Source organism: Ovis aries, chromosome 14 (assembly GCF_016772045.2).
Source record: "Ovis aries strain OAR_USU_Benz2616 breed Rambouillet chromosome 14, ARS-UI_Ramb_v3.0, whole genome shotgun sequence".
NCBI lineage: Eukaryota > Metazoa > Chordata > Mammalia > Artiodactyla > Bovidae > Ovis > Ovis aries.
This window is the reverse complement of record NC_056067.1, coordinates 65964797-65984085: the sequence shown is the minus strand read 5'-3', so window position 1 is coordinate 65984085 and position 19289 is coordinate 65964797. Positions and strand designations below refer to the sequence as shown.

General features: G+C 43.1%; 1 protein-coding gene across 1 annotated transcript; it reads right to left on the bottom strand.

The window, feature by feature from the left end:
• Positions 1-3543: 3543 nt before the first annotated feature.
• LOC101118128 (zinc finger protein 850) lies at positions 3544-19234 on the bottom strand. Its single transcript, XM_012094903.4, has 3 exons — positions 18920-19234; positions 15352-15478; positions 3544-8233 (listed from the first exon to the last, which is right to left on the bottom strand). The coding sequence occupies exons 1-3, from the start codon at positions 18950-18952 to the stop codon at positions 4974-4976; spliced, it is 3420 nt and encodes a 1139-aa protein (XP_011950293.3). The 5' UTR covers positions 18953-19234; the 3' UTR covers positions 3544-4973.
• Positions 19235-19289: the final 55 nt, after the last annotated feature.

Here is a 19289-nt window from a genome sequence, read left to right as displayed (position 1 = left end):
GAGTTCACTCAGACTCACGTCCATCAAGTCTGGAAAGAGGAGATTGAAAAAGCTGGCCTAAAACTCAACATTCAAAAAACAAAGATCATGGCATCAGGTCCCATCACTTCATGGCAAATAAACGGGGAAACAATGGAAACAGTGACAGATTTTATTTTCTTGGACTCCACAAAGTCACTGTAGATGGTGACTGCAGCTGTGAAATTAAATGATGCTTACTCCTTAGAAGAAAATATATGACCAACCTAGACAGCATATTAAAAAGCAGAGACATTACTTTGCCAAGAAAGGTCCATCTAGTCAAAACAATGGGTTTTCCAGTAGTCATGTATGGATGTGAGAGTTGGAGTATAAAGAAAGCCTAGTGCCAAAGAATGGATGCTTTTGAACTGTGGTGTTGGAGAAGACTCTTGAGAGTCCCTTGGAAGGCAGAGATCCAACCAGTCCACCCGAAAGGAAATCAGTCCTGAATATTCACTGGAAGGACTGGTGCTGAAGCTGAAACTCCAATAGTTTGGCCACCTGGTACAAAAAGCTGACTCATTAGAAAAGACCTTGATGATAGAAAAGATTGACAGCAGGAGGAGAAAGGGACGACAGAGGATGAGATGATTGGATAGCATCACCAACTCAATGGACAAGTTGGAGCAAGCTCTGGTGAACATGGTAAAGGACAGGGAAGCTTGGCGTATTGCAATCCGACCAGTGAGTCGGACACAGTGAGCGACTACACAACTCTACTTACATAGAAGCATATGTATACAGGATACGCATACACATAAGCATACATAACAGAATGTGTTGTTGGTATTACTATTTCAAATTGTTATCAGATCAAGTAAGAACGAGAAAAATAACTTTACCTGTATTCCTTCCTCAGTGCTCTTCTTTAATTGTACTTTTTGACCTACAGAATTTTGCTCATCTCTAATGAAATTTACACATTTCTTGCAAGGCGGATGCTATGGTCTGAATGTTTGAGTTTTTCCTCCAAAAGTTGTGTGTTGAAAGAACAGTCCCAAAGGTGCTAGTATTAGGAGTGGGGTCTTTAAGAGATGTTTCAGTTATAGGGTGATGGAGTCCTCGGAAGTGGTATTAATGCCTTTATAAGAAGCTCCAGAGAGACCCCTAACTCTTTCTATCGCATGTGGACACAGCAAGAAAGCACCAACTAAGATCCAGGAAGTGGTTACCATCAGAAAACTCATCCATTCTGGTATGTTGATCTGGTACTTCACAGCCTCCAACTTAAAGAGAAAGAAATGTTCATTAAAAAAAAAAAAAAAAAAAAAGGCTGTGGTATTTTGTTGTAACACCCCAAATGAACTAAGATGGTAGTCTTACTGGAAAAAAAAAAAAATCCCTTAGTTTTTATTTCTCTTTATTTTTGTAAACTCTTTATTTTACATTGGAGTATAGTTGATTGTCTTTAAAAGGCTTTACTTTCCCTGAACAATTTTTGAAATTATTTTTTATTGGTTACAGTGGGTCTTCGTTACTGTACACAGGCTTTCTCTAGTTGAAGCCAGTGCGGGCTCCTCTTCAGTTGCTGTGGGAGGGGTTCTTATTATGGCGGCTTCTTGTGTTGCAGAGCACAAGCTCTAAAGCGTTCAGGCTTCAGTAGTTGTGGCCCGTGGACTTACCTGCCCCTGGCATGTGTAATCTTCCCGGACCAGGGATAGAACCCACGTCCCCTGCATTGACAGGCAGATTCCCAAACACTGGACCACCAGGGAAGTCCCCCTGAACTTTTTTTTTGAGGCGGCGGCTGCGGTGACAGTCTTTGTTGCTTCGTGCTTTCTCTAAGTTGCAGCAAGCAGGGACTGATCTCTAGTTGTGGTGAGAGAACTTCTCATTAGTTTCTCTTGTTCTGGAAAACAGGCTTGGTCGCCCCGTGGCATATGGGATCTTCCAGGACCAGGGAATCCACCCCATGCCACCTGCATTGTAAGACCAATTTCACCCAATCTGAAATTGGTGAATTGTTAACCACTGTACCACAAGAAGTCATTTCAGGACTTTTTAATATTTTATTTCCTTTAATTTCAAAATGATGTCTACATGTAGTTTTTAATCTTTAATCCTTGATTTCCTGGAGTTTCAAACTGATGCCTACATGTAGTTTTTTTATTGCCATTTATCCTGCCTAGTACTAAAGTTCCGATTTGTGCTTTCTTGTCTGACATTAATTTCTCCCTTAGTAATATAGCTTGGACAACCTAATCAACACAAAGATTGAGTCTCCGCTTTGCTCCAAAGACCGAAACTCTTTATTGTGGCCTCAGAGGCTAAGCCTTGTTTTTTTGCCTCATCGAGGAAATCTTTGGCATTTACACCATACATGTTGGGCACAAGATGGGGCCTGTCAGCAGATCAACAAGACTGCATCCTGCCTTCACTGTCCTGCATTGCTCAGGAACCTCCAAGGGCAAGAGGGATCTGTGACTTTCGGCAGCACATCACCTTAGGGATGAGCCCTGGTAACCTCACCCCAAGAGAATTGGTTACTCAGCCTGAATGGTCCTACCTAAATTCCCTTGGTGGGTGCCAACACACCTAGGTTTCTCCTGGGTCCCCATTACCACCACTACCTTCCTGCCACCTCCTGCTCTGCACCATACCTGGCTCACGGCTTTCCCTCTCCTGAGATGCCACCTCCAATCAAACATGGCCAGTGGTTTGGAGAATGTGGGCCTTGGACAAACAGGCCACATCAGGTTCCACTGGGGAACTTCCTGAGAAGTCTCACCAGGGATGGAGAAACCCACAGTGGCCCCATCAACCAACTGGAGTCTCTGAAAAAGTACCCCAAGTGGTGGTGAACTTCACAGAGGGGAAATACCTGATGCCATGAGTCAATAATTACAAACAGAGAAAGATGACAAGAACCTTGAAGAAAGCATTCAGAACGTAAGAAGCCCGTATGAGGAGATGGTGAGACAGGGAAGCCTAGCGTGCTGCACTTCAAGGGGTTTCAGAGTCAGACACGACTGAGTGACTGAACAACATAAGGAACTGGATGCTAAGTTTAGTTTTCCACTGAACACCCAGAGGACCCGAGCAGAATTTATCAGTTCCTTCCCTGAGTACATCCCACTTTCACAACCTGAGAATTTTAAAAATTGCAAAAGCTACAAAGCAGGGCTAGGTTTATTGTTTCGCTGAACGCCTAGACTTAAGTGATGGGAACAGGGATGATACATATTAAAAAAGGCAAATGATATGATCAGCAATTATACAGAAGATATACAGCTGGTAAACAGCACATTAAAAACGCTCAAAAATCATGAATCTCTAGGGAAATGTAGTAAAACCAATTGAAAGCTCAGAGACAGCTCGACTCACTTATTAAAAGGACTGATATTAACGATTGGTACAGATGTTGAGAAACTGGAACTCCTACAATGCAGATGGAAATGCAAAGATGAACAGTCATTTTAAATGAGTTTCTTAGTTTCATCAGGTGTTAAAATTCATCTACCAAAGTGACTCAGACACACCCCTGAGTTATCAATAAAAGGAACATACATCCACATAAAGAAATAACACAAATGTTTACAGCAGCTTTATTTTCAAGAATGAAAACCTAGAAATAACCTAAACGCTCAGAAAAAGATGAATGGATAAACAGCTGTACATCTAAATATAAGAATGCTACTCATCAAAAACTAAAGAGATGAGATACTTGTATATATCATGGATGAATCTGAAAGAATTATGAAACAAAGGAAAACAAAAATAGTAAGCCGTTTATGACTCCAATCAGATAAATTCAAGAAAATGCACATGTTATCTAGTCTAAGGGAAAGTACATCAATGGTTATTGGAGAGGTGGGAAGGGCAAGGAGAGGTAAACATACCATTAACAGATATCGGCATTATCAGGACTCAAGCGGTTCATACCTAGGTGAAAACTTGCTTCAGCATCAGTCCTTCCAGTGAATATTCAAGGTTGGATCTCTTTGCTGTGAAAAGGACTTTCAGGAGTCTTCTCTAGCACCACATTTTGAAGTCATCAATTCCTTGCCATTCTGCCTTCTTTATGGTCCAGCTCTTACAACCGTAAGTGACCACTGGGGACACCATAGCCTTGGCCATACACATCTTTGTCGGCAGAGTAATGTCTCTGCTTTTCAGGACACCAGTTAGATTTGTCATTGGTTTCCCGCCAAGAAGCAGTGGTCTGACTTCATGGCTGCAGTTTGGTGAATGTAAATTATACTTTGATATAGCTTTAAAGATTGGCTCAAAATGGGGGAAAAAAAAAAACAAACCCTGTATGTCCTACTCTTTTTGGAAAAAAAGGTTCTGCAACTGTATGCTGAACCCACCAACACACTCCTCATGTCCTCTGGAGATAGTCTTCTATCAGTGGTAGCGAAGATGGGGACAATGAAGTGCATTTCTGCCTGAGTCAGCAGGAATGCTGCCTAGATCACAAGAGTCACATCCCCTTTTCCTTTCCTGCCTCTGCAGTAAGGTCCTTGAGTGAAATTCACTAGAATCAGCATATAAACTGATACTGTAAAGTCAATGTCATATAAACATCAGGGTGCACTTTTAGGAGAGGCACATTCCATCAAGTTGCCTGCAATTTTCCCCACTCCCTATTAAACCAGAATTTCTGTTGTGGTTTCCCTTGGGCCCAGTGGTCATACAAATAATGAGATTAGCTCAAAGATTTGTGGACATCAGGAAACACGGTTCTTTTAGGCTTGGAGAATACATACCTTTCAATAGTGCCTCAATACCCTATAATCTCTAATCTGAATAAGGAATAAAGATTCATGCTGCTCTCAGAAACACTTGAAATGAGATTCAATTCAGACCAATGGCCCCTCAATTTCCTCCAGTGTCCCCATACTCAACAAGGAAATTGCACATTCCCTGTACATTTATGCCTTCCTCTAGGGTAAACTCTCAAATGTTCAAAGTGATTTGTTCATAAAAGATTTCCTATAGTTAGTGCATTCCTAAGGCCTTTCTCCAGTGTGAGCTTTCTTATGAGAGTGCAGTTTAGTGGTGTTAATAAAAGATTTCCCACATTCACTACATTTAAAAGGCCTTTCTCCACGGTGAACTCTCTGATGATAATAGAGGCTGCTGCCATGAATGAAAGATTTCCCACATTCAGTGCACTCATAAGGCCTTTCTCCAGTGTGAGCTCTCTGGTGTATAATGAGATGATTTCTCTGGACAAAGGTTTTCCCACAATCACCACACTCATAAGGCCTTTCTCCAGTGTGAGCACTCTGATGATAATGGAGGCCAGATTTGCTGCTAAAGGATCTTCCACATTCACTGCACTCATAAGGCTTTTCTCCAGTGTGACTTCTCAGATGTATACGGAGCTGGTAACCAGTGGTAAAAGATTTCCCACATTTGGTGCATTTGTAAGGCCTTTCTCCAGTATGAATTCTAAGATGACAACGAAGGTGGTAACTAAGGGCATAAGATTTCCCGCATTCACTGCACTCAAAAGGCTTTTCTCCAGTGTGGGCTCTCTGATGTATACGGAGGAGGTAATTAGTAATAAAAGATTTTCCACATTCAATGCATTTGTAAGGCTTTTCTCCAGTGTGAGTTTTCTTATGATAGTACAAGGCAGAGTTAAAGTTAAAAGATTTCCCACATTCCCTGCATTCATAACGCCTTTCACCTTTGTGAATACTCTGGTGTTCAATAAGCCTATACTTACTATTATAAGATTTCCCACACTCAGTACACACGTAAGCACTTTTCCCTGTGTGAACGCTCTGGTGTTTAATTAAGGTACTTCTAAAGATAAAGGATTTCCCACATTCACTACACTCAAAAGGCCTTTCACTTGCATGTGATTCCTGATGACGCTTGAGGGCTGACCTGGACATGAAACATTTCCCACATTCACTGCACTCATGAGGTCTTTCTCCAGAATGAACTCTCTGATGATTACGGAGAGAACTGATAGTAGTAAATGTTTTCTTGCATTCATTGCACCTTACATAAAACCTGTCTCCAGAATGAATCCCCTGATGATAACGAAAGTTGAATTTAGAGGTAAAAGATTTCCCACACTCACTGCACCTATACGGCCATTCACTAGAATGAATTTTTTGATGGCAATGAAAAACAGCAGGAGTAATAAAAGATTTCCCACACTCACCACATGCATAAGGCCTTTCTTCAGTGTGAATTCTCTGATGACGACGGAGATGGGAACTAGTAATAAAAGATTTCCCACATTCATTGCACTTATAAGGCCTTTGGTGAGATCTCTGATGATATCTGAGGGAAGGCCTAGAGATAAAAGATCTCTCACATTCACTGCACTCATAAGGTCTTTCTCCTGTGTGAGTTCTATTATGACAAATGAATGAGGATCTAGACATAAAAGATTTCCCACATTCACTGCATTTGTAAGGCCTTTCTCCAGTGTGAGATCTCTGATGATATTGGAGAGCGCTGGTAGAGGTGAAAGATTTCCCACATTCACTGCATTTATAAGGCTTTTCTCCTGTGTGAGATATCCGATGATACTGGAAACCATTGTTAGAGGTATAAGATTTCCCACATTCATAGCATTTATAAGGCTTTTCTCCTGTGTGAGATCTCTGATGATTACGGAGGTTCAAGTTAGAGGTGAAGCATTTTCCACATTCACTGCATTTGTAAGGCTTTTCTCCAGTGTGAGATCTCTGATGATATTGGAGAGCGCTGGAAGAGGTGAAAGATTTCCCACATTCATAGCATTTATAAGGCTTTTCTCCTGTGTGAGATATCCGATGATACTGGAAACCATTGTTAGAGGTGAAAGATTTCCCACATTCATAGCATTTATAAGGCTTTTCTCCTGTGTGAGATATCCGATGATACTGGAAACCAGTGTTAGAGGTATAAGATTTCCCACATTCATAGCATTTATAAGGCTTTTCTTCAGTGTGAGATATCTGATGATACTGGAAAGCACTGATAGAGGTAAAAGATTTCCCACATTCATAGCATTTATAAGGCTCTTCTGTGTGAGATCTCTGATGATCATGGAGGTTGAAGTTAGAGGTGAAGCATTTTCCACATTCACTGCATTTATAAGGCTTTTCTTCAGTGTGAGATATCTGATGATACTGGAAAGCATTGATAGAGGTAAAAGATTTCTCACATTCATAGCATTTATAAGGCTTTTCTCCTGTGTGAGATCTCTGATGATTATGGAGGTTGAAGTTAGAGGTGAAGCACTTTCCACATTCAATGCATTTATAAGGCTTTTCTCCAGTGTGAGATCTCTGATGAGATCGGAGGATGCAGTTAGTGGTAAAGGATTTCCCACATTCACTGTACTCATAAGGCCTTTCTCCTGTGTGAGAGCTCATATGATAAATGAGGGCAGATCTACATGTAAAAGATTTCACACAGTCACTACACCTATAAGGACGCTCTCTAGAAAGTACTCTCTTATGTCCAATGAACACAAAGCTGTGGTAAAAAGACTCTGCACAGTCACTGCACATAGAACTATTCTCTCCATTGTGCAATCTCTGGGGAGAAACGAGGACTGATTTGTGGCTTAAGGATTTTCCACATTTGCTGCACTTCTCTGATCCTGAATGAGTATAAATTTTTTTATCCTGATTGACAGTTGAGTTTTGTCTAAAAGATTTGCCACTTTTGATAAACAAATGAAGTCTTTCCCCAGGATGAACTCTCTGGTGCATAATAAACGTTGATTTGTACCTGAATGTTTTCCCACATTCCCTGCACACAAAACATGGCCTTTCAGTGTAGACACTCCAGTCCTGAACAAGTGTGTGTTTAGGGCTGAAGACTTTCTCACACTTTCCGGAGGTATGATGACTTTTGCTTGGTGAAGTTGATCTGCACTGGGTGGCTGTATTCAGCTTCTCCACAGTATAAGTGGCCTGCAGATGTCCCATGCTGGCCAGGATTTTCCCAGAAGTAAGAGGCTTCCCTGACACATGGACTCTGGGGCTCTTAAAAGATAAAGCCTCATGTACACAGCTTCTCAAAGGCATATAAAATTTTTTTGCACACGCCCCACATCTCAACAGTTTTTGGCTGCATTGTGTTCCCTGCTGCTCCACCAAGTGGAAAACGTATCTCAAGACTCTACTACACTTCTCGCAGGGATGGGTCTTCTGAGAAAATGGAGCTGCTGTGGGAGATCCAGTCCATGAGACTCCTACAGGAACAGTTTTTTCACAGGGTGTCTCCTCACCTTCTGCTCCACAGCAGCAACCTGAATGCAAAGAAACACTAGTGAAGTGCACGTTGACTTCATAGGGAGGGAGCTAGTTCACCATAAATGTATGGCCATTTCACGTAAGACTGACCTTCAAAGAAATGGGATACTTTTTAAGACTAGGGAGTTGGCAATCAGTTTAAGCAGCAGCTGCCGTGCATTACTGGGTCCAAAACTGGTGGAGACCTCAGCAAGAAAAGGACACAAAAGTAGAGTGTGACACAAGGAAAAGCAGCGGGTCTAGCGCTTGTTTCTCTGTCCACAGCTTCCTGTAGGACCTTTTCTACTACTGATGTGAAGCTCAGTAGAAGGGTGTGATCATGGCCACAAAAACACAATCACAAACCATTTGCTTTTCAAGGTCAATTTAAGCATATATTCACACCTTGAAGCATGATGCATGATGGGCAAAGTTCAGAGAGTAACAGAGAAAGCGTGGTAAGAGAAACAGGTAAGATGTTGAGTCCAGAGAGGTGGAGTGATCCCTCTGCTGGAAGTCATAGCAGAAATGACAAAGTAACAGAAATGACAGGTCAGCAAAAAGTCAACAGTGGAGGAGTAAAGGTAGAAACGGGGTGTGGTCACTGGCAATAGTACCAAAGTTTTCACTGAACAAAGACAGTTTCCTGGCATATTTTAAACAATGCCCTGATGCCACAGTCTCCCCGGCTATAATTCAGCAGGACCAGGCCCACTGAGCTCACCGTGCCATGGCTAGAGTCATGTCCATCCCATTATGCACAAAGGATTCCCTTCCCTAAGAAAGCCATAACCGCAATTACTGGGTACATGGAGCACTGAAGGAAAAAAAAGAAAAAGGGAAAGGCTGGTGGTATTCCAGAGCAACTCAGCACTACAGCAGACCCAGGAAAGAGCACAAGTAGAGTGACATCAATAAAATAGTAGAATAGGGGATACCACCCTTCCCCACCAGTGAAAAATAAACAGCTGTCCATGAAGGACATTAATCAGCCTTGGAAGACACAAGAGTCCAGTGAAGAATTGACTCTTATATTCATGTATGGAAGTGAGAGTTGAGCCATAAAGAAGGCTGAGTGCCAAAGAACTGATGCTTTTGAATTGTGTTGGAGAATACTCTTGAGAATACCGTGGACTGCAAGAAGATCCAACTAGTCAATCCTAAAGGAATCAACCCTAGATACTCATTGGAAGGACTGATGCTAAAGCTGAAGTTCTAATACTCTGGCCACCTGATACGAAGAGCCAGCTCACTGGAAAAGACCCTGATGATGGGGAAAATTGAAGGCAAAAGGAGAAAGGGGCAGCAGAAGATAAGATGGTTAGAAAGCATCACTGGCTCAATGGACATGAATCTGAGCAAACTCCAGAAGACAGTGAAAGACAGGAGTTTGCAGTGCTGCAGTCCAGGAGGTTGTAAAGAGTAGGACACAACCTAACTGTTGAACACCACCACCACCGCCACCACAGTGAAACATAATAAAAGGAAGAAGCACACAGAATGGATCACTGGAAAGTGTCTTAAAAGCGACATCTGGAAATGACTAGGAAATGAGGGCTGGGCTGCCACTGGGCTATTTCTCTCAGCTACAGGGCAGGGGCCACTGCAGTCCCAGTGGCCTCTGCTGCAGAAGACACAGCTGCCTGCTCTACAGAGGACACTGGGACTTTTGCCACCGAGTTATCTGACACTCATGGTCACAGTGGATGCCCTGGTGAGTATGAAGGAACTGGTCAACACCCTCAGCAGGAGCTGTTGTGCTGACCCAGAAGCAGGGCTGCCACACCTAAACCTGTGCCAGCATTCCAGACCCTGACTCCACCACTACACCATGTACTCCTGTGTCTCAGGCACTAGAAAAAACTTTGCTATAGACATGCCAGTTTGACAGAACCACTGCACTGTCTACATGTGCAGCCAGGCAGATTCCATGGCTGCTCCCTGCACAGCCACATATCTCAAACCAAAGCCAAGGTTGCTGAGGCTATCCAATCACCCAGACCCCAGAACTACTGTCACTCCAAAAGTGCCTGTATACAACACCCCAGGTCTGTGGATCCTCAACAGATGCACACACCTCAGACACCAGTGCTACTACAACCCATCAGGTACCCAACAGTCGATAGTGCACCAAGAAGGATCCCCTTGGTGACAAAGTCCTCTGGGAGAAAAAGAGATCAGGAGTTCCCTAGCAGCCTTCTCCACTTCAGACACACGCAACCTTGCTGATTGAGGAATCTTGATTATCTTTATTGACACTGACTTCAGGTGAAGAAGCTACACAGAAAACAACATAGCTGGGCCTCCCACAGAGCCAGAATGGCCACAGCCCAAACTTGAACCCACCACAGATTGAGATCTTCCCACATCAAAAACTGTAATGTGAAGCCTAGAAGAAATGACTACACCATCAAATAAGCATAAAGAAATGCAAGGCTACAGGAAACACACAAAAAATCAAAGAAACATGAAACCAATGCAGAAATATACCATAATTTATCAGAAACCACACCCAAGGAAATGGAGACCTACAAAGGGTCAAAGAGTTCAAAATAATTGTTTGACCACAGTTCAGTGAAGCAACAACAAAGCAACAATTCAACAAAGTAAGGTAAACAATACATAAACAAAACAAGTTGTTTAACAAAGAGACAAAAAAGAAAAGACAGGTCTTCCCTGGTGGCTCGGTCAGTAAAGATTCCGCCTCCAAAGTGAGAGACCTGGGTTCAGTGCCTGGGTTGGGAAGACCCCATGGTGAAGGCAACCCACTCCAGTATTCTTGCCCGGAGAATTCCATGGACAGAGGAGCTTGTCATGGGATCGTAAAGAGTCGGACATGACTAAGTGACTAACGATACCAGCACTCACTGAAGTCGTGAAGGCTGGCTGAGAGGAACAGGACTGAAGAATCACCCCACACTTTCAACCAGTGATATTGGAGGCTCTGGTATGTCCACTCTCCAAAAAGGCACTCAGATGTGAAGAATCAACAGATAAATTGATAAATGAACATGTCGGAAATCCCTATCACATCACTGATGGGATTCTTAATACAACAGGGAGCTAAGAAGACATATCAAAATAAGAAATGGAACAATATAAGATCATTACGCATATTTATAATCAAACACTTTCATGCAGATACAGAACAACTATATCCTCTTAATATCAGTAGAGTGTCAGCTATAACATGGGAAAGGCTGTTTCTACATTGACTGTCTTTATTGCACTGATCTTTTAGCAGAATTATTCTACTTGGTCTCCAAAAGAAGACATTCTACTACGCTGAAATAACACAAACAACTTACGCTTTTAACAGTCTGCTCTTACCTATTACCAGAACAGTTTATGTATTCTTACACCTTTGGACTTCTATGGGTATTAAAAACTTGAATAACGAAAGTTATGAGAACCAAGGTGGTATATATATGAAGTATACACCTTCAGTTCAGTTCAGTTCAGTTCAGTCACTCAGTCGTGTTTGACTCTGTGACCCCATAGGCTGCAGCATGTCAGGCTTCCCTGTCCATCATGAACTCCAGAGCCTGTTCAAACTCGTGTCTACTGAGTCGGTGATGCCATCCAACTATCCCATCCTCTGTCATCCCCTTCTCCTCCTGCCTTCAAACTTTTCCAGAATCAGGGTCTTTTCCAGTGAGTCAGTTCTTTGCACGAGGTGGCCAAAGTATTGGAGCTTCAGCTTCAGCATCAGTCCTTCCAACGAATATTCAGGACTGATTTCCCTTAGGATTGACTGGTTTGATCCCCTTGCAGCCCAAGGGACTCTCAAGAGTCTTCTCCAAAACCACAGTTTAAAAGCATCCATTCTTCAGTGCTCAGCTTTTCTTATGGTCCAACTCTCACATCCACACATGACTACTGGAAAAGCCATAGCTTTGACTAAACGCACTTTTGTTGGCAAAGTAAGGTCTCTGCTTTTTAATATGCTGTCTAGGCTGGTCACAGCTTTGCAAGCGTCTTTTAATTTCATGGCTGCAGTTACCATCTGCAGTGATTTTGGAGCCCCTCAAGATAAAGTTTGTCACTGTTTCTAGTTTCCCCATCTATTTACCATAAAGTGATGGGACCTGATGCTATGATCTTTGTTTTTTGAATGCTGAGTTTTAAGCCAGCCTTTTCAATTTCCTCTTTACTTTCATAAAGAGGCTCCTCAGTTCCTCTTCACTTTCTGCCATAATGGTGGTATCATCTGCATATCTGAAGTTACTGATATTTCTCCCAGCAATCTTGATTCCAGCTTGTTTCATCCATCCTGGCCTTTTGCATGATGTACTCTGCATAGAAGTTAAATAAGCAGAGAGACAGAATACAGCCTTGACGTGCTCCTTTTCCAATTTGGAATCAGTCTGTTGTTCCATGTTCAGTTTTAACTGTTGCTTCTTGACCTGCGTACAGATTTCTCAGGAGGCAGGTAAGGTGGTCTGGGTTCCCATCTCTTGAAGAATTTTCCACAGTTTGTTGTGATCCACAGTTAAAGGCTTTGGCATAGTCAATAAAGCAAAAGTAGATGTTTTTCTGGAATTCTCTAGCTTTTTCTAAGATCCAACAGATGTTGGCAATTTGATCTATGCTTCCTCTGCCTTTCCTAAATCCAGCTTGAACATCTGGAAGTCCATGTACTGCTGAAGCCTTGCTTGGAGAATTTTGAGCATTACTTTGCTAGTCCGTGACGTGAGTGCAATTGTGCAGTAATTTGAACATTCTTGGCATTGCCTTTCTTTGGGATTGGAATGAAAACGGACTTTCCAGTCCTGTGGCCATTGCTGTTTTCCAGATTTGTTGGCATATTGAGTGCAGCACTTTCACAGCATCATCTTTCAAGATTTGAAATAGCTGAACTGGAATTCCATCACCTCCATTAGCTTTGTTCATAGTGATGCTTCCTAAGGCCCACTTGACTTCACATTCCAGGATGTCTGGCTCTAGGTGAGTGATCACACCATCGTGGTTATCTGAGTCATGAAGACCTTTCTTGTATAGTTCTTCCATGTATTCTTGCCACCTCTTCTTAATATCTTCTGCTTCTGTTAGGTCCATATCATTTCTGTCCTTTATTGAGCCCATCTTTGCATGAAATATTCCCTTGGTATCTCTAATTTTCCTGAAGAGATCTCTAGTCTTTCCCATTCTATTGTTTTCCTCTGTTTCTTTGCAATGAATATCCCTTAGACATCTATTTTTAACTAATGAAAACTAGATGGAAATATGGGAGACCCAGGTGATTTGCAGGAAAGATACTTAAGTTTCTGTCAAAAAATTATGACTATGGGCTTACGCTTTTATTGTCTTTTTGTGCTGTCTTTGTGTTTTGAATGTCTGTTGAAAAAGGATAGTATCAATAATCTGATGATATTATCAGTCTTTTTGGGGGGAATAATTGTTTCACAATGTTGTGTTAATTTCTGCTGTACAACAAAGTAAATTAGCCATATGTATACAAATATCCCCTCCCTGTTGAGCCTCCATATTTCTTACCTCGTTTAACTAAAAATCAGTCACTTGGAATTCTGTTTAGATTGAAAGTCCTTGGTACATTCTTATGTTATGGCTATTGAAAATCATTCCAAAGCAGTTACACTGGAATATACATAAGAAATGGTCTGACTAGTCTGAGAAAACCATACAATAAAAATGGAAATTTCATGTACTTGCAAAAATTCCGAGTTGGTAAAATTACCTTCATCTGTTGGGTGTAATGTTTACCTTAGTAATACAATGATGACACTCATTTAAAACAAACAAACAAGAGCTTCCCTGGTGGTCCAGTCTTTTAAGGGTCCACCTGTCAAAGATCCCTGGTCCAGGAAGATTCTACATGGCCCGTAGCAACTGAGCCCCTGCACAACTACCGAGCCCATGCTCCTAGAGTCTGTGCTCCACAAGAAAAGAAACCACTGCAATGAGAAACCTACATACCACAAGGAAGAGCAGCCCCCACTCACTGCGGCAAAGACCCACAGAGCCAAAACTAACCAAATAAAAATGTATTTTAAAAAAGAAAGCAAACGAACAAATGGACCCAAACAGAAATTCTGCTGCTGAAGAATACAACGAAATAAAGCACAATGAAGACAGTATCAACAGGCAAATTTTACTAAGCAAAAGTAAAAATCTAGGAACTTGAAAACAGGTGTTTTAATTATCCAGTGAGGAGAAAAAAGAGAGAAAGATGAAGTGAAGAAAGCATACACGGATTATGAAACATAAAGCAAAACATTATTTGTATTTTCAGAGTCCTGGAAAGAGCAGACAGAGAGAAAGGGGTAGCAAGCACATTTAAAGAAACAACGATTGAAAATTTTCTAACTAGAGAAAAAAGAGTACACATCCAGATACATGAGGCTCACAGGTTCAATCAAAAACTTCATTGAAGCATATTATAATAAAATGGTCAAAAAGTAATTACAGCCAATTCCCTGGAGATCCAGTAGTTAGGACTGGGCACTTTCACTGCTGGGGCCTAAGTTCAATCCCTGGTCACGGAACTAAGATCCCAAAGCCTCAAGGTGTGAGGTGTGTCTGGGAGTGGGGTGGGGGAGAGCGGGGGGTGGGGGAGGGTGAGGATTACATACTAGTCATAAAAAGAATGAAATAATGCTATTTGCAGCAACATGGATGAACCTAGAAGTTATCATACTAAGTGAAGTAAGTCAGAGAAAAACATATATATGTGATATCACTTATATGAAGAATCTAAAAAAAAATAGTACGAATGAACTTTATTTACAAAAGAGACACAGACTCAGATAAAACAAACTCATAGTTACCAAAGCAGAAGTGAGGGAGGGATAAACTGGGAGTATGGGATTAACAGATGCACACTACCATGTACACAATAAACAACGATTTACTGTATAGCACAGGGAGCCACATTGAATAAACTTATAGTAAACGATTTAATGGAAGAGAACTGAAAACACATGGATGTATACATACATATGTATAACCAAATCGCTTGCCCTATTAGAGTTCAGCACAGCAAGGATTGGGGTTGGAGAGAAGAGAGGGCAGTGCCAACACCTATACCACGTGAGGACAGAGCACCTCCTTCAGAAACGTGAGATGAGGCAGGATACAGAGCTCAGCCCAGGTCATTGGGGAGGCTGAGTCTTACCCAATGAGGATACAAGTGTGTAGTTCTCCAGCATCACATCCAGATACAGGCGTCTCTGAGTCTCATCAAGGAGCCTCCATTCCCTCTGGGAGAAGCGCACAGCAACATCTGGGAAGGTCACACCGCCCTGTCATGAAGGGGACAGATGAAAGCTTGAACATTATCCCTCTGAGAACCCACAATCCATGTCCATACAAATCCATTTCAGATATTCGCCACCAGAGCTCCCAACATGAGAGAAGATGCCAGGCCCTGGTGCAACAGATGCCACTGTCTCCTCACAGCCCATTAACCAATGTGTTCAGCCCTCAGCAGCCACTAGGTGGAAGGGGTGGTGGTGCACACAAACGCCATCTAAACTTTGGGCTTGGCCTGCAATCTTGCCACCTGCCACCAGTCCTTCCTTCCATATTTGCCACCCTAAAACCAGACATGAATTTCATATTCCCACAACTCTCTTCAACTTCTTTATTGCCAGCTTTGCCTTTCAACCACAACACTTGTCTCTCCACTCAACCTTTGTAAAAACCCCAGCCCTAAAACTCTCCCCACAAGACATCACTTCAGTTCAGTCCAGTCGTTCAGTCGTGTCCAGCTCTTCACAACCTCATGGACTACAGCACGCCACACTTTACTGTCCATCACCAACTCCCAGAGTGGACTCAAACTCATGTCCTTTGAGTTGGTGATGCCATTCAACCATCTCATCCTGTCATCCCCTTCTCCTCCCACCTTCAATCTTTTCCAGCATCAGGGTCTTTTCCAGTCAGTCAGTTCTTTGCATCAGGTGGCCAAAGTATTGGAATTTCAGTATCAGTCCTTCCAATGAATAGTCAGGACTGATTTATTTTAGGATTGACTGGTTTGATCTCCTTGCAGTCCAAGGGACTCTCAAGAGTCTTCTCCAACACCACAGTTCAAAAGCATCAGTTCGTCACTGCTCAGCTTTCTTTATAGTCCAACTCTGACATCCATACATGACTACTGGAAAAACCATAGGCTTGACTAGATTGACCTTTGTTGGCAAAATAATGTCGCTGCTTTTTAATATGCTGTCTAGGTAGGTCATAGCTTTTCTTCCAAGGAGCAAGAATCTTTTAATTTCATGGCTGCAGTCACCATCTGCAGTGATTTTGGAGTCCAAGAAAATAAAGTCTGTCACTGTTTCCATCGTTTCCCCATCTATTTGGAATGAAGTGATGGGACTGGATGCCATGATCTTAGTTTTCTGAATGTTGAGTTTTAAGCCAGACATAGTGACTCATAAATGACATCTGCCCCAGACCTTATCCACTAGCAAGACTAAAACATCCCAGATCTCATCAAAATTCATCACAAAATCCTGAAGAAGCCATATAGTACTAAACAAGCAGTAGCCCCAGCCTCACTGCTTTCTTGTCTCAATTACTCCTGGGTCTCCTCAGCCATTTTTCCTCCATTCATCTCACACAAGCCTTGGCCACCTGCCAGGTTGACCTCTCTTACACGGTTCCCACTGCCACTTCTCTACCTCACTTGGGTTTGCAATCCCCACAAACATATCCAGGCCCTGAGCAAAAGAATCATTCCTCAGGGCATACACGTCTTTCTGACCTACTAATATACCTCCTATAACCTGCATTCCCCTCCTAACTGTGATCCACGCCTCCACGCTGCTCCACACAACAGTCATCACTCTTGAAAATTTCCATTCCTGAACACCTTCCCAGTTTTCCAGACCTGCCCAGTCAATTCCCCACTCGTTGCCTACACTTAGTCTTCTCTGAAACATCTCAGACTCTTAACAGAGCAAAAACAAACATAATATTTCCAAGGAAAATTAATCTGCTGCTAAGGTCCCCACCCAGTTGACGGGCCTTCTTCCATCCCTTCATCTACTAGGGCCAAAACCCGAAGGGTCATCACTCGCTACTTCCTTTCTGTCACCGAGACCCACAGTTTAGCTTGGCCCATCTCCAAAAATGGATCCAGAATTCCTGAGACATCGAGGGCAGTCCCTCTGGTCCATGAATAATCAATTAGGCTACCACAATTAATCATCCCATGCCTCCTGCTGCCCCTCCCCCCGTTTACTTCTATTAGTCTGTTCTCTTCTCTGCAACTAGTTGGAGCATCTTTAGATTTCGGTAAAACTACCTCCCACCTGCGATTCAAACATCTCATTACTTGTGTAACAAATTGCCAACAAATTTAGTCTTGCTGCCAACTTCTCAGGCAGCAACATTGCAGGCCTGACTCTGGACCCACCGCATCTGGCTTCTAAAGGAAAACAGAGAAGTTGTACCGGGGTTCCGGCTAGTCCAACCTACAAGCCTCTGCATTTCACGGTCCCTCCGTCTGTCATGCTTTCCCACTCTCCACCACGCGGTCAGAAACGACCTGACGACCGCCTCACCATTCTGAATCCCGGGGCCTGAGCTGCGGGCAAGTGAGCATAGGCCCCGGACTTAAGTGTCTGGTGCAGCGTGGGCTTCCCAAGGTGGCGACAGTGGTAAAGAATCCCCCGGCTCAGGGCTGGTGCACTGGGATGATCTGAGGGATAGGATGGGGAGGGAGGTGGAAGGGGGGGGTACACCCTGGCTGATTCACGTGAATGTATGGCAAAAACCGTTACAATATTATAAAGTAATTAGCCTCCGATTAAAATAAATAAATAAAAAAATTTAAATGTGTTATAATTCAGAAAGCCTTTTCTATGTCTGAAGCTTGGAACTGAAAAAAAAAATGTGTTAAATATAGCCTCTTGCTTTCGTTCCTTAGAACAGCATGGAGTAAGAGGCAGACTGCTTGAGATTAAATTCTAGGGTACTGTACACCAGCTATGAGTCTCTACAACGTGCTTACTACCTCTGTGCTAGTTTCCTTCTCTATAAAAGAGTTATCACCTACTTCACATGATTACTATTAAGATTAAATAACATATATTGAGGGTTTAAAACAGTTCTTGGTAGGCACTGTGTGTTTACTGTTATTTTTGTGACCGTCATTACTATCATTGCTATTTACTTATTCTAGTCCCCCTGCTCAGGACGTATTTTCTCTCTTACTTTACTCGGCAAAATACTTATTTTTCAAAACCTGACTCAAAACAACTGACCTGAACTTTTAAAACAATGTCCTTTTTCAGTGCTATCATAACAATCTTTATATCTATAGTTATTAACAAAATTACCCTGAAATGATCTATTTGAGTGGCATACGCCTGAACACACTTGCCTCCTTCCTCCCCACTAAATTCCTGAAGAACAAGTGTCCCTTCTCCATTTGTTCCCTAGAACTGATGCACGACTTATGTATCAGGGAACCACCACCCCGCTTCCCCCCCCTCCCAAAAAAAGAACCTGCCTGCCAGTGCAAGAGACACAGGAGACGCGGGTTCGATCCCTGAGTCGGGTCCCGGGAGTAGGGGCCTGACAACCCCCTCCAGTAGTACTGCTTGGAGAATCCCATGGACGGAGGACATGGACGGCTACGGTCCATATGGTCGCAAAGAGTCGGACACGACTGAAGAGACTTAGCACGCCCGCACGGGGCGAGGGCGGTGAGGGCCGGGAGGACGAGCGCTTACCTGAGGTGGGTCCCGCAGCACCGCCGCAGCCATCGGATTCTGCCTGGAGAGGGACGCGAGTGTCGGGACTTATCCCGGGTCTGGCGAGTGCAGCGGGGACAGAGCCTCCTCTTGGACCCTTCCGTCCCCGACCAGCGAGCCAACAGGAGAGACGCCAAAAAAAGGGGGGGGCAACCAGGCTGGCTAGGCGGGTGTCCCCTTCTCGCCTCACCACTCCATGAGGACCACCATACCCGACGGAGCACAACGTTTCCCCGGTGGCGTACTCTGCTCCAACGGATGCGCTAAGCAAATTGAGCGCTGGGCGATGAGACCGGAAATCCCTCCCCTGACGCACACTCACTGGGGGAAAGTCTTCATCCTCATCCCT

Bases quoted from the DNA above. Each gene is read 5' to 3' on its own strand.
- LOC101118128 (XM_012094903.4), bottom strand. From the start codon at position 18,952: ATGGCTGCGGCGGTGCTGCGGGACCCACCTCAG. The intron at 15,479-18,919 runs GTAAGCGCTCGT...CCTTCATGACAG, and splicing joins TGCTGCGGGACCCACCTCAG to GGCGGTGTGACCTTCCCAGA. The intron at 8,234-15,351 runs GTAAGACTCAGC...CTTTGCATTCAG, and splicing joins CACACTTGTATCCTCATTGG to GTTGCTGCTGTGGAGCAGAA.